Source organism: Cavia porcellus, unplaced genomic scaffold (assembly GCF_034190915.1).
Source record: "Cavia porcellus strain 051 isolate PalLab524CR breed Dunkin Hartley unplaced genomic scaffold, mCavPor4.1 scaffold_8, whole genome shotgun sequence".
NCBI lineage: Eukaryota > Metazoa > Chordata > Mammalia > Rodentia > Caviidae > Cavia > Cavia porcellus.
The window spans coordinates 85820622-85835782 of NW_026947491.1; the positions used below are offsets into that span (position 1 = coordinate 85820622).

The following is a 15161-nucleotide window of genomic DNA, read 5'->3' on the forward strand; positions in this document are numbered from 1 at the left end:
TACTATGTGAGAACAAAGTTAAAAGGCCAGAGAATTTAAGGAACTGAATAAAATAAAAAAGATTCCATTACTTTTTAAAAATACTTCAAAATTGAAAAGTTTCCCCAGACTAAATTCTTTAAAAATCTTAAAATTTTTTTTTCTCATAAGAGATAAAATAGACTCAACAGTGAAGAGTCTTTGTATTTTGCCATTTGCTAGGAAGGTTTTCTGGCCATAATTACCTGGCCCAATGAGCAAAATACTCTCACTGTTACAGGCAGCTGAGATAGTTAGAAATATTATAGGCAATCAGACCGGGCCAGGCCCTCGAAGAAACTGACACAGAGGACCAGATGTCTGCTGACATTGGAGAGGACACATATCCCTTGCTGTGGGCCAGATCTCAGGACAGAAAGCAAAACAAATGCTGTCACATCCGTAAGTATAATCTTTAGGGATTAAGTCTGGATCACTTTGAGAAGTCAGGAAATACCATCCCAATTCTTAGGGAAGCGTCACCATAAAGAATGCCCGCCTTCTAGGTGACTCCCTTCTCCATTTGTTCCCAATCTAATCAGTTTTACCTGAGCAGTTAATCTTATTGGTTGACCACAGCTCTGTCCCACCTCATGCCCATCTGCCTTGTGAGTTCCCAGTTTTTCCCAGTTTTAGACCCGCCTTATCTCATGGTTTTACACTATAAAAATCCCAAGAAAAGACAAAATCTTTGCAACCCTCTCAGGACCCTGTAGTCTCTCTCTTAGACAGAAGCTTTCTTTCTCTCAATAAATATTTCTGCTGTTAATCTCTGTTATTCCTAAAATTCATTCTTTGATTTTAGAGAGCACAAACTCATTCTGGACATACAGTAGGTTGGGAGTTTCATTCCCCTATTTCATCATCTTCCTTCTAGTAATATTAGGGTGCACTACACAGACAAAACACTCGCCTTCCAAAGTAGTACAGGCCCACAGAGCCTGTACAAAATTAGGTCAGCTGAAAAAAAAATCATCTGTGGTCTAATAAGCTTCTTAATCTTAAACGGGAAATTGGACAAATTGAATGCTAGGGTCAGTTTAAGTGTCAGGGAACTAGTGACAATTTTCAGCATTAAAGACCTATTTTTCTACACTATCCAATATCTCTGGTCCTTCTCTTAGATAATTTTTGGTATTGCATAATTCGTAAGAAAAACAGATTCCCTATTCATTGACACTCAAACTTCATATCAATAAATTTGTCTGTTACTGTGGTCAATACTATGCTGAGGAAGACTTTCCTTTGCTGTTGGCTATACCCCTTGAGGCCCGATGGTTTCCCCATATGAAGTAAAGCCTCTCAAGATCCTTGTTTAAAATGCCAAAGTTTTTTGAGAGTTAGCATTTCAAGCCATTAGTATATATTTATATCAAATAGTTTAAAGTTGTGTAAAATGCAGATTGACAGAATATATGACGTGAAGAATATGGCTAAAATGCAAATAAATAGGTATAACCAATTATTAGAGGGATAGGCTAAGGGATCAGTTACAGGTTTTTGATTTTTAAACTGCTTGTCAGAATTTCCCACTTTCAATTTGCTTAATAAACTAACTGCGGGGAGCCATCAACACAGATTAGGGAGTAGGAGCACAGATTTTGTAGTCACAAGACTAAGACCTGATCGCTGATATTGCTATGGGTTTTAAAATAATTTAACCTACCTAAGATTTAGTTTCCTAAATTGTGAAATGAAAAAAACCACCAAAAACAAAACCAAAAAAATAAGAGTATAGTCCGGTCTTGATGATAAAATTTCAGCTCTAATATTCTCCAGCTCTCTTTTCAAAGCCTCTCAGGTCTCATTTCCCACAGGGAAGCCAGAGGGGCAACCAAAAATTACATTCCGCAGCCTCTTTCGGTCCTGGAGGGCAGCACTTTCTTTTTCTGGCCTGCAGGAGCCGCTGTGTTTCCCAGACAGCACGCGAGGATGCGTGGTTGCCACGAGACCGTCGCTAAGCAACCGAATCCACACAAACTCCTGGCGCGCCGGGCCAGGTCGCGTCAATATGGCGGCTCAGGGCGCCACCTCGAGCTCCCGGTCCGAGGGCTCGTCTGCATCGGTGTCGCCTCCAGAACTGCCTCCGACCCGGTCCTCGACCTCGGTTGCAGTTTCGAAGTCGCCCCTGGAGTCGAAGGCGAGCACCCCGAGTCCTCCGCCGCGCGGGCCCGGGCCCGAGAACACGCTGCCCGCCGCCGTGTTTTACGGGCCGCTGGACGCGAGGAACCCGCTCCTGGCCTCTTGCGAGAGGGACATCCGCGAGCTGCTGGGCTTTGTGAAGAAGAAGGCTTCGGCGACAACCGAGGAACAGAGGCAGGAGTTTCGTGAGCGTTGGTAAGCCGCGGCAGGTCGCTGGGAGGGCGCGGCTGGACGGCGGACGCCAGTGGTGGCCCGGGAGCCGGGCAGCGCGGTGGACGCAGGGCCTGACCCCGGCGCCCTGAAGATGTGAGCGCAGCCTGACAAGCCAGATGCGTCGCTGTCACAAATCAGCATTCCTGGTACAGGCCGATAGTGGCTCCCTTTTCAGGTCGAATTAAAAAATCAGCATAGGCATGTTTCATAACTCACCATTTGTTCGGTTTCTGAGTGACCCCTAAATTACTACTCCAGGCTAATAGTTTTTCACTCATGTGGGGAATTTCACAATTTGCTATTCCGGGGCTGAGAAATTCTATATATGAAGACAAAAGAATAGGCTTGAGGTGGCTTCAGGTTCTTGAAGTTCTTGACACCAGGAAATGTGTCACCCTGTGAACGCGTGTATCATACTCTCTTTTTCATCATTATTAGGATTACAGACACCTTTTTTTCTCCTTGATTTTATGACTCATTCTGTACATTGTTTTCTTATTTTGGATTCCATCACCATGTTATTACTGTGACTGCAAACTACCTATTTTTAAGATTCTTTGCTGTTTATGTTATTATTTTTCTTGGTCAAATGCATCACAAACTGAACATTTACAAAAGCAGATGAGTGGCAGAAAATACCAGAAGAGTGTCTAGTCTTAACTTACGTTTTTGTTCCTGTATTTAAGATGAATAAATAATTTTGACTTAAACGTATTATTCATTCATTCATCTAACATATGATATAGAGGGTAAAAGACATGAAAATTCCTATGTGGAGTATTTATTTTTGTGAGTATAGTCAGTCACTAAACAGGTATGGAATATGGTAGCTCCTCCTTATCTGTATTTTCACTTTCTGTGACTTTGGTTTCCTGCAGTCAGCATGATCAAGAGCACTAAATAGGAAATCCTAAACATAAACAATTCTTAAGTTTTAAATTGTACGCCTTTCTGAGTAAGGTGATGACATCTTACATCACCCTGCTCTGTCCCACCTGGAATGTAAATCTCTCTTTATCCAACCGAGGCTTGCTGCAGGGGCCACCTGCCTGTTGGTCTTGGTTATCAGATCAACTATAGTGGTATCACCACAACTGCATTTAAGTAACTCATTTTACTTAACAGTGGACCCAAAGCACAAGAGGAGTAACACGGGCAATTGAGATATGCGAACAGAATCCCTGAAGCGCGGTCTTTATGTGGAAAGGTGAAAGTTCTCAATAAAAAAGAAAAACAATATGCGTCCATGTTATTAAGCTCAAGAGCACTAAAGATATATTGAGAGACACCACATGCATATAACTTTTATACCATAATTATCCTATTTTATCATGAACTATTGTTAATCTCTTTGCCTAATTTACAAGTAAAACTTTACTATTGATATGTACGTATAGGAAAAAGATGTATTGGAATCAATACTGTCTGGTTTAATGCACACACTGGGGGGTCTTGGAATGGATCCCCTCCATATAGGGGGAGGGTTACTGTAAATATATTTTACAAGAAGATAATTGCTACATAGAAAAAGAGAACAAAGAATGGGATTGGGGGCTGTCAGATGAGTATTGCAGTTTAAAATAACATGCAGGAAACATGGTCAGAGACAGAAAAAAGTGACAGTTGAGGAAAAACGAGATGTAGGAACCATCAATGAGGATTTCTGTGCAGGAAGTAGGCTGGGCAGGGGAGGATGGCAAGTGTGAAAGAAGCCATCCTGGGCTTGCGGAAAGGGCAGATTTTGAGTAGGAGGGGAGTAGATGGAGAGCTTAGTGCTTGAAATATCTGAGATGTAGCTCAGCATCCACGCAGAGCTGTTGTTAGGTAGTTGGCCATTTCAACCTCAAGGACAGAAAAGATATATATTTGGGATTAATCAGCCTGTTAATGATATTTAAATCATGACACCTGATGGGGGACCTAAGGAAGTGAGTGTACACGAAGAAGAGAGAAAAGACTGAGCTCTGGATGCTTCCACATTGACAGGTAGGAGTGAGAAGGAGCCAGCAGAAAGAACACTACTAAGGAGGAGGGAAACCAGTGGTATGCGGTATTCTGGAAGCAGGGGAAGGAATGGGCATCTCTGCGAGATCCTGCTGATGATCCAGTGAGATGAGGACAAGAACTGACCAAGGAGAGTGCATTTCATACCCAACTTAGGGATTTCACGATTTTTCATTTATATCTGAACACTTCTTGTGTTTGTACTTTATCTTCCTGTCTCCCCTTTGAGTATTCTAGTGCAAACCAATCCGGTTCACCTTTTCCCTGAAGCTTTTCTGTCTCACGAGATCTGTCCTTCAAAGAGCAATCAGGGAGATACTTACTAAAAAAAAAAAATCATCTGCTTTTATTGAAAGTCTCTCTCCTGTTTACTGTTGCTTTCAGAATAAAATTAAAACCTCTGAAGTATCCTCTGGAGTGTCGAAATCCCTCACTTGACTCTGCTCTTCACCTCTATTTCTACTATTTCTCACCCCAGAGCCTTTGCACTTGCTGTTTCCTTTTATCTGAGAGATTCTCCCTCTTGCTTTTCAAATATCTGTCTCTTGGTCCTCTTTCAGACCTCAGCTCAGGTGTCACCTCCTTAGTGAGGCCTTTCCAATTCAGGTTCACCTCTCATTTTATATTTTTTTCTATTTGTTTTCTCGTGCCTTGTCTATCTTATTTGTTAGACTATAGGTTCCCTGTTATTGGGATAATATGGCTCCTTTTCATTGCTCTGCCTCCAGGCCAAGCCTGGTATTACTGGGTTGTAGTAAACATTCAGTAAATATTTGTGATTGCAAGAACTGAAAGGTCACTGTCCCTTTGTTCTCAGTAATTGTGTCACATATAGGAGTAGGTTGGGCCCATCTGTAAGGACAGTATCTGTTCTTTAAATGGACTATAGTAAGATGATTACAAATGTTACAAGTTAGCTTAAACCTTAACAGTTCAACACCTCTCACAGTTTAGGGGTTTATTTATGCAACACTTTGTTAAATGCTTGTCATGTGCCAGGTATTACATTAGTTACTTATTGCATGGTGGTGAATGAGATACAAGAATCTGTGCTTGTGGAGTTGTAGTCTAGAAAGGGAGATTGACTTTCAGTGAATGATTAATTAACACACAACAAATACTATGAAAGTCGTAGCAGCTGAGCCCTTATAGGTGCCAGGCATTGTGCTAAACATTGGGGTTGCAGCAGTGAGCCAGATAAAAACATCCCTGCCCTTCAGAGCTAATATTCTAGAGGAGAATATAAACATTAGATAGCATACGTCATTGTCACCTAGAAACTGAGTGCTAAGAAGAAGAAAGCATATGGAATTGTTGGCTGGAGGTCGCAGTATTCTATTAGGTGTCAGAATAGATGGTGCTTGGGCAGTGGCTTGCTTTCAAATGAATGGCAAAGGAGGTGACATTAGACTGAGATTAGAAGGTTGACCAGGAGTCAAGCAAATAAACAGAGGGAACCAGCCTAGCAAAAGATCCTTAGCAGGAAAAATATTGGCAGGAAAGAGCCAAGTACTGTGGAGGGGCAGCCTGAAGCCTATTTAGCAGAAACAGTGACTGCAAGGACAGTGTGTGAGGTGCTGTCTTAGTTGCTTTCTTGTTGCTGAGACAAAATACCCAACACTCTAAGTTAGAGGAGGAAAGATTTATTTTGGCTCACGGTTTTAAAAGGTTTCAGTCCATAGTTAGCTGACTCCAAAGCATGGCGGCGTGGCACAGGGACATGGCAGAGGGGAAACAGTCCAGAGCAAGGCAGGCAGGAAGCAGCAGGGCAGGGGGCGGCAGCAGCAGCAGCAACAAGCCTGCCTTCTCCTTCTCATTCTATTCCATTCAGGCTAGAAGCCTACTGATTGGTGCCACAAATACCCAGGGTGGGGCTTCTATATCCACATCCTTAATTCCTTTATCACGCCCTTAATCCAAATTCACACAACCTGATCCAGCCACGGCACAACTCCACCTCTAGACTGCATGAGGCTTTGAGGGGACATCCAGATACGAGACATAACATAGGGCTTTGGAGAGTTTTAGAGACTGCTTTGAAGAGATTGCCTTTATCTCAAATGTCATGGGAACCATTTGGAAGGTTTTGGTAAGGGACCGAACTTATGCAATTTTTGTTTTAAATATTGTCATTTTGCCAGGTGTGGTGGTGCACACCTATCTTCCCAGAACTCAGGAGGCTGAGGCAAGAGGATGGTTCCAAGTCTGAGGGCAGCTTAGCATAGTTCTAGGCTATGTAGCAATAGCCTGTCTCAAAACAAAACAAAACAAAACAAAATATTGTCATGTCTAAATGGAGCAAGAATAGAGATCACTTGGGAGTCTAGGAGGTGGACTTGCATTTATAACATATTTGACAGTTGGTTGTTTTCAAGTCAAAGTTTGTTTCTTATAATTATTGAGGTTTCCATAAGCATAAACATTCATAGTATCTAAAATATCAATTTTGAAAATGGCAGCATGTCATTAGATGAGTGTGATCTATTTTCAACTATGATTTGTTATAAGCATGTAAAATTTAAATATTCTATTTATAAAGCTGTGGTCTTCTACTTTAGAATGCTCTAAATATCCAGCAGCACCTACAATCAACAATTTAAAGTACACCAATGTTATCTTCTTAACTGAGGTACATGTGATAATGTACATTCTATACTTTTTGTTTAATCATTATGTAAGCCATTCCTAATTGCAGCCTTAACTTGAACTTGGAATTTGCTCAAATAATTCTTCTTGTTACATAACCATGATTGATTTAACGAAACGGGTATTTTCCTTTATGAGTAACAAAACTAGTCATTATTATCTCACTTCTAAGATTTGAAAGAATGGACTATTTCATATATATAATTTAACAATTCTAGCAAGACTAGGTGCATTTCTTGAGTTGATTATATTTATTCTAAAGTGGCATTTCATGAAGTAGCAAATCAAAATAAAAAGGTAAAAAAAATCAACAACACACGTTCCCAGTTTTAAAGTTGTATGGTTTATGTTTGCTGCATTATTTTATCTGGCATTTTCACTTATTACTAGTACCTGTATCTATTGCAAAGTGTTATTAATCAGTCCATAAAGGTGGGCGTGTTTTGTCTCCCATTCAATCAGTGACTCAGTCAGTCTTATTTGATTACCCAAATGAAGTGACAGGTTTTGTAGAAGTTTTATTAATATTTCAACATACAATCATAAATATCCGACCCATCTTCAGTTCTTGAGTTTCAATCCCTGTGGGTGTTAGTCAGCAAAGGCTGCCATAATAAAATAGCGTACCCCAGGTGGCATAGCAACAATTTATGATCTTATAATTCTTGAGGCCAAAAATCTCAGATCAAGGGTTTTTTTTGTTGTTGTTTTTTGTACTAGGGGTTGAACTCAAGACCTCACACTTGTCAGGCAGGCGCTTACACTGCTGAGTGAAATCCCGAGCCCTCAGATCAAGGACTTATCAGTGTTTTTTTTTTTTCCTCCAGTGTTGGTTTTTTATGTGGACTCTTTTCCTGGCTTGTAGAAGGCTGCTTTGCTCTCCTATGGCCTTTCTTCTGAACAAGCGTGGAGAAAGAGAAAAAGAGCAAACTTTCATAACTCTTCTTGTAAGAACATGCAACTCATCAGACCAGGGTTCTATTCTCATGACCTTGTGTTACCTTAATTGCTTTGTTAGAGGTCCCCATCTCCAATACTGTACAGTCACACTGGGAGTTAGAACTTAACATGGGGGATTCTGGGTTGGGAATATTCAATGCATAGCACTGTAATTTCCTAGAAATTTGTAAGATTGTGTTGGGCAACTCAAGGGTTATTTGGATTTTTTTTAGGGGCATTCATAATTTCTGGGAAGGAAGGAAGGAATAAACCTTAATAAATATGTGAATAAGTAAGAAATGATCTGCTACTCTGATAATTCTAATTAGAAACCATTTTAAGAATACGACAGATTTTGTGTTTGACTTGTTGGAGGGAATTTTAGCCCTAAGTGGATGGATTGGAGAGTGAGCTCTTGAGCTCTTCCAAGGAAAGAATAAAATAAGAATAAGAAATTTTTGCGTATCACTTACTCATCTTTTCAGCCAAAACTTGTTGACTACCTTTGTGTACTAGCTATTGACTATTCTTGTGACTGAGCAATGAATAACACAGTCAAGGTCCTAGCCTCAGGATATTATTATTTCCAATCTCAACATTATTTCTCACCTTATTGGATTATTGTGTTGCATAAATGAAATGAAAAAAAATACATATAGGCAAAAGATCCATAGCAGCCAACACAATATTGAAAAAGAAATTGGAGGATTGATACTACCCAATCTGGGGATTTATATAAAGCGACCATAACTAAGACAATGCGATACTGGTGATGAAATAGACAAATAAGTCAATGAAAGGGGTACATAACCTTGAATTGGCTGATGTTTGGCAAAAAAGCAAAAGCAACACGATAGAGAAAAGATGGTCTCTGCCATAAATGCTACTGGAAAAACTGGGTAACCTCACTTATGCACACACACAAGGACACAGACTTCACATCCCTCACCAACAATTAACTCAAAGTGGACCACATATTTAAATGTAAAATTCAGAACTATAACATTCCTAGAAGAACACAGGAGAAAATGTAGATGACGTTGGATTTTGTGATTTTTTTTTTTGCATATAACACCAAAACCATAATCTCTGAAAGAATTCATAAGCTAGACTTCATTTAAAATAAAAATTTCTGCACTATGGAAGACACTATAAAAAGAATAAAAAGAAATGCCATAAATTGGGAGAATGTATTTGCAAAAGATGTATCTGATAAAGGTGTATCAGATATATATACATAAACAACCTGTTTGAAAAAAATAAAATGTGCCCATGACTCTATCAAACATCTCAGCAAAGAAGATAGACAGATGGCAAATAAACATATGAAAAGATGTTCCATAGCCTATGTCATCAGGGGAGTGCAAATGAAAACCATCAAATACTTCATGCACCTATTAGGAAGGCTCAAATCCAGAACAGTGACAACACGAAATGCTGGCAAAGATGTGGAGAAACAGGAATGTGCATTCTTTGCTGGCAGAATGAAAATGGTACAGCACTATGGAAGCAAGTTTGGTGGTTTCTTCCACATGTAAATGCACTCTTACTGTATGAGTCAGCAATTATGCTCCTTGGTATTCACCCAGCGGATTTAGAAACTTACATTCGCATAAAATACCTGCATATAGACACTTACAGCCACTGTACTTGCAAATTCCAAGACTTCCAGAGAACAAAGATATCCTTAAGAAAATGAAACAAAAATAAATAATTGTCTTTCCGGTCAATGTAATGCTAGTCAGTGCTAAAAAGAAACGAGCCATGAAGTCATGAAAATACAAAAAGGAAACTGATCTCAAAGATGCATATTAATAAATGAAAAAAAAAGCGAATCTGAAAAGACTGCTGACTGTAGGATGTTCTGGAAGAAACAAAACTATGGAGGCAGAAAAAAAAATCAGTGGTTCATAGATAATGAGGAGGAGAGGATGAATGGAAGGCACATAAAGGATTTTTAGGGCATTGAAACTACTCTCTATGGCATAATAATGACAGATACACGTTGCTATGCATTCATCCAAACCCTTCAAATATATAAGGTTAAGTGAACCTAGTGTAAATTATGGATTTGGGATGGTTTGTGTCAATGTTGGTTCATCAGTTGCAACAACTCTACCCCCAGTGAGAGTAGATGTTGGTAGTGGCAGAGACCGTAGATGTGTGTCTGTACGTGAAATCTTTGTACTTGCCTCTCAATTTTGCTATGAACCTATTTTGCTCTGCAAAATAACATGTATTAAAATGTCATATAAAGGGCTTCAATCAGTATTTGGCATCCAGGAAGCAATAATTTTAGCTATAATTGCATTTATTATGAATAATTAGACATTAACAGTAAAGCATATTGGAAAAACTTACCACAAGGTAAGGTTTTAAAGACTATTTGCTAATTATTTGAGGGCTCCTGCTGACTGTGAAGATGTCATCTTGTGATTTTTACAGTGCCACCACTTTGTTCAATATCTGGACCAAATACGCCCCCCGGCTGCCAGCTGACTATTACAATGAAAAGCTGCTGAAGGTTGGAGATGGCCTTTGTGACATGAAAGTAAGTGGCTGTGGGGTACGGGGCGCCGGAATAAGAACTCTTTTGACTAATTATTATTTGACTGTACTGTTCCTATTTTACATTTTGATTTTTGTCTTAGGGAAAAAACCCCCACAAAAACAGAAACATTTTAATAAGGCACAGTACAAAAAAAAAAAAAAAAAACCAACTCAAAAACTCAAAACCAAAACCAAACAAAAAAACAAAAGAAAAAAGGGTTTGCTTTTTATTTTTGTGTTAGAAATTGTCCAGGGGTGAGGGCCGGAAGGGGCCGAGGCTGGGTGGGGGCGCGCAGAGGGCGTGGTAGGTGCACAACAGGAAGTGCTGAGTCATCATGTTCCCGCCTTGCACAAAGGCGCCCAGACGCAGCTTCCTGTTGTTTTCCACATGGCTGGCCGTGCCCAGTGGACGGCTTTCATGTCTGCTGGCCTTGCTGTAAAGTTGCCCAGCTCTGTGTCCTGTTTTAATGACTTTTACCTCCTCCTTGGATGCGATTCTAGCGGGCAGTCCACACACGCCCTGTGTTTCGCTCAGGGTTACATTTCCGGCTGAGTTTGCATCGTCATGGTCTTAGTTCTCTAGCGGCGCCTGTGTCGTGGATTCTGCACCCATGGGCTTGGTTTGATAAGACTATGGCATGGCTGGGTTTTCAGTTAATGAGAATGTGAGTTTTCCCCCTTAAATTCTGGCACAGATCCAAATTATTTTATGTTACTGGGTTTTTAGGGCACAATCCCTAGTCCTGAGGGTTCCCACAGAGGAGGCTCTGCCATAATGCCAGTCAAGGGGCCAAGCTGCAGTGAAGGGTAGGGAAGGAATTTTGATCAGTATCTCTGTGCTGGAAGATAAAGAGGTGCAAGCTATGTCTTTGAGGGCCTGACGGAAGCTTTGGGATTTATAGAAATAGGGCACAATGACCAGGGCTGGGATTTGCATAGTGCAGAGTCTGTATAACTGCTAGTATAGCTTTTCTGGTTAGGTCCTAGTTTGATTGGCTGTTCTCCCTCAAAACTGGTTCTGGAGAGCCATAATCCCTTGCGGGGGCAATTCTATTGCCATCATGCGATGAAGGTTCTTGGATAGAGAGGTTGCTTTGGGGATTGTCATGGGGTTATGCATCTGCTTGGGGGTGTGCAAAGCTCTGCTCTATCCAGAAATGCATGGTGGCTGCAGTTTTAAGGGCAGTAACTTGACGTTTCTAGGTGTGGCTCCAGGCGATCTGGAACTGGAGGTTATAAAAGCTGGGAATTGGATGTCCCCGAAAATCCTGAAATTTATTTGCTCTTATTTCAGTGTTCTCGGTTTTGAAGGGAGACGGGGTAGGCTAGGTAAATTCGGGGGTACTAAACCCTTATAATACAGATACTCCTTGAGTGATTAACAAGCAAGGGTCTGACCCCAAGTTTTAAGGTACTGAAGGAGACATAAAACGAAGGCAGAGATGCCAGCATTTATTTATCCTGCTTTCATCACCCACCGGGCACCCGCAGGCCCTCATCACCCACTGGGCATCCGTAGGCCCTCATCACCCACCGGGCATCCGCAGGCCCGGCCTCTTAAGTCCTTGTTACAATATGAACTCTTGAACAAAGAGTTATTTTATCTGAAAGAATTTACTCCAGACAGGGGGGTTATTCAGTAGTTTTTCTCAGTCTTCTGTTTCTTGGCTTCTCCTCCATTTCTATTCTCTGGATTTAAATTCTTGTTAGCCGGGAGGTGAGTTTACTGAAGAGAAGAGAAAACATAGAGCTTTCATAATAAAGAACTAAGATCTATTTTCCTCTGCTAAAATAAGAGATAACCTCAACCCCATATATTTGGGTGATGACTCTTAGAAATTTGAGAAAATAGAGTTTGGAAAAACTAGATAAAAAATACGAGGTGAAACCCGTCTTATAAAGCTGTATTTATGTTCTTACTGACTCATGGCTTCTTGTGCTGTATCAGAAGAATCTACAGAAGCACATTGGCACAGGAATAAAGCTTTTGTTTGTACACTGTAGTCCAAGGGAGAAAGAGCTCTGGAGACAGGAAGTTCAGGCTGAGACAAACACAGGATGAAAGTGTGCATGGTATAGACGGGGTAGGCAGGGGCCTGCTCTTTTAATAACATGTATATAAAAGTGGAGTGTTAGTTGGGCCTGGGCTCTTCATGGGACCCATGTCTCATACCATCTTAGATCTCCACCAGAGTGTGGTTTTTACTATACTAACACAGTGGAGGGAACTAGAAGTTACTCTAGTGACTTTCTATGCGTACATTTGTCCCTTGCCACTTGGCATTGGTCCCTGATTAGGAAGTTTCCTACATGGCTTTGGGTTAGGGAAGATCACACCCCTGCAGAGTGGGTTTGATGTTAATGATCTCATGTCTTGGCTCTGGTTGTTTGGTATCTCCGGAGCTCGAAATCTTTGAAGGCTGTGCTGTCTTCCCATCAGTCTCCTGGTGCTTTATCTTAGTTGTATAGCCTTAAAGACTGGCCCGCTTTTTAATTGTAAAGTCCCTGATTTGTTAATGATGTAAGACTGAAGGGTCGGTCTAGCTGTCTCGGTGTGGAATCCGGGGAGTGGCAGTCTGGGCAAGGCTTGGAAGACAGCTTCCTCTCTACTGTTTGGGTTCTAGGTCTCAGAGGTGGAGGTGGGGTGTTGGTTGTTGGCGGGGTAACCAGGTGGGTGGAAGAGATACTGGAAATTGATAAAGCAAGTTGGTGATAGGTAGGAGCTAAGGATTCAGAATGTTTCTGATAGAAAGTCCTAGCGAGGGTGTTTTAACATTTAATTAAAGGAATACCAACAACAAAAAAGTCCTATTCACTGTTCCCTGATGGGAAGACTGGCCACTGAAGGCATTTATAATCCTGAAAATGAACTTGATTGTTACTTTGATTTATAGACTCTTATTTTAATTATAATAAAGATCATCTTGAGGAATACTCCTGTTTTGAAACTAGTTGAACTTATTATATGAATCTGTTAGAATGGGTCAGAATTAATTAGCATACGACAGACAAGTCATCAGAAGTACAAACAAAAGTGTCCGACTGTGGATACCTCCCAGAGCGGTTAGGTAGCTGGCTCCTGCTTTTCCTGGGGACATAGCTGTAGTGGAGGGGACTGAGGAAGGGTTGCTTCAAAATCGGTTTTACTGTGCCGGGCGCATTCCCTTCCCCAGACTCTCAAGGTCACGCCTTCTCCACACCCCCAAAAATAAAAACATGGGTGGCAGAAATGAGGCGTGTCACTCTGATGGGACATAGCCATGGTGTAGCTTTCAAACATGAGAGAGCGAGCTCACTCCCACCTTCATTTCCTCTCGCTGTCTTCTCTCTCTCCTTCCTCCCATCATTTTGACCCCAGGACTGTCAGAGAAGCAAGACCCTCATCCCCCTCTGTATCGAGTATGGGTAAACACTAGCTAGTGATGTAGGATTATAGAGCATTTGTAGGCCTTTCCATAGAGCATCTAAGAGAATATTCTTTGTGATCATGATGATCTATGGAATGCAGAAGTAGATAAAATAATGCATATAAGTTGCATAGTGTGGATTCTGTCACATGGTATGTACTTGGAAAATGGTGGTGGTAGCAATAATAGTAATATTAATGGCCAATATCGATACTATCAAGAGCAGTAGAAATATCAATCTTATGATAGTATTTTGAAACTTAAATTGAGTTCTCTTTTTATTTTAGGAATACAAACTGGCCCTTTTGCAGTGCTATGGAAGATATCTTCAGCAGTTTGGTTCCCACTTTGATGAGACTAAAGCAGATGTGAATCAATTCAAGACTGTCTTTTTCCCAAAAGGCTTTGAAGATAAAACTGCTAGACTTACAGTAAGATGAGAAAGAAAGCTAAAATAACTGCCCTTTATGATTAGTTATACAGTGTGTCATTTAGTGGCCAGCCTCAAGATGCTGTCTGTTGGTTTCTCATAGCATCAGGCCATTTATTGTAAGTTGCTTAATAAATGCTTTCTTATCCTGCTTTCAAGGTAGGGTAAGAAAGTGAACTCATTAAACCTTGCAACAATGCTTTGGAGACTGTATTAATCTCAATTCATTTAGCAGAATCTATTATTGTTATAATAACTAATATTTATAGAGTGCTTCGAGTATACAAAGTGTTTTGGAAAAATATAATAGATTCTTACAATAATTTTATTAGTTAGACACTATTATTACCCTATTTTAGGGTTTTATTTGTTTGTTTGTTTGTTTGAGACAGAGTTTCACTCTGTAGTCCAGCTTGGCTTTGAACTCACTTATGTAGCTCAGGCTGACCTCAAACTCATGGGGATCCTCCTGGCTCAGCCTCCCAAGTGCTGGGATTACAGGTGTGGGCCATCATGCCTGGCTTATTACTCTATTTTAAACGGAGACCGATAAAGCTTATTTCACAGTGCAAAGAGTAGGTCTTGGCCAGTGTCACACACCTGTACTCCTGGCACTGTGAGAGCTGAGGTAGGAGGATCACTGGTTCCAGTCCAGCCCAGTTTATAATTTGGAGAGACCTCATAAAAAATGGGGATGGAATGGGGCTGTGGCTGTGTGCGAAGGCCATGTTCAATCCCCAGTGCCAGAAGGATCTTTTGATAGAAAAATTATGTTTTATTTCTGTTAGAGTATTATTGTTAATTGCTATTGT

At 40.7% G+C, this 15161-nt stretch overlaps 1 protein-coding gene across 1 annotated transcript in view; it reads left to right on the forward strand.

Moving 5' to 3' along the window:
* Cfap54 (cilia and flagella associated protein 54) overlaps positions 1 to 15161 on the forward strand; it is a 346516-nt gene that overhangs the window by 41064 nt on the left and 290291 nt on the right. The window contains exons 2-4 of the mRNA XM_063255344.1: positions 1919 to 2355; positions 10408 to 10513; positions 14207 to 14350. Of these exons, the coding sequence (XP_063111414.1) occupies positions 2030 to 2355; positions 10408 to 10513; positions 14207 to 14350 (576 nt within the window). The 5' untranslated portion in view covers positions 1919 to 2029. The remainder of the gene's footprint in view (positions 1 to 1918; positions 2356 to 10407; positions 10514 to 14206; positions 14351 to 15161) is intronic.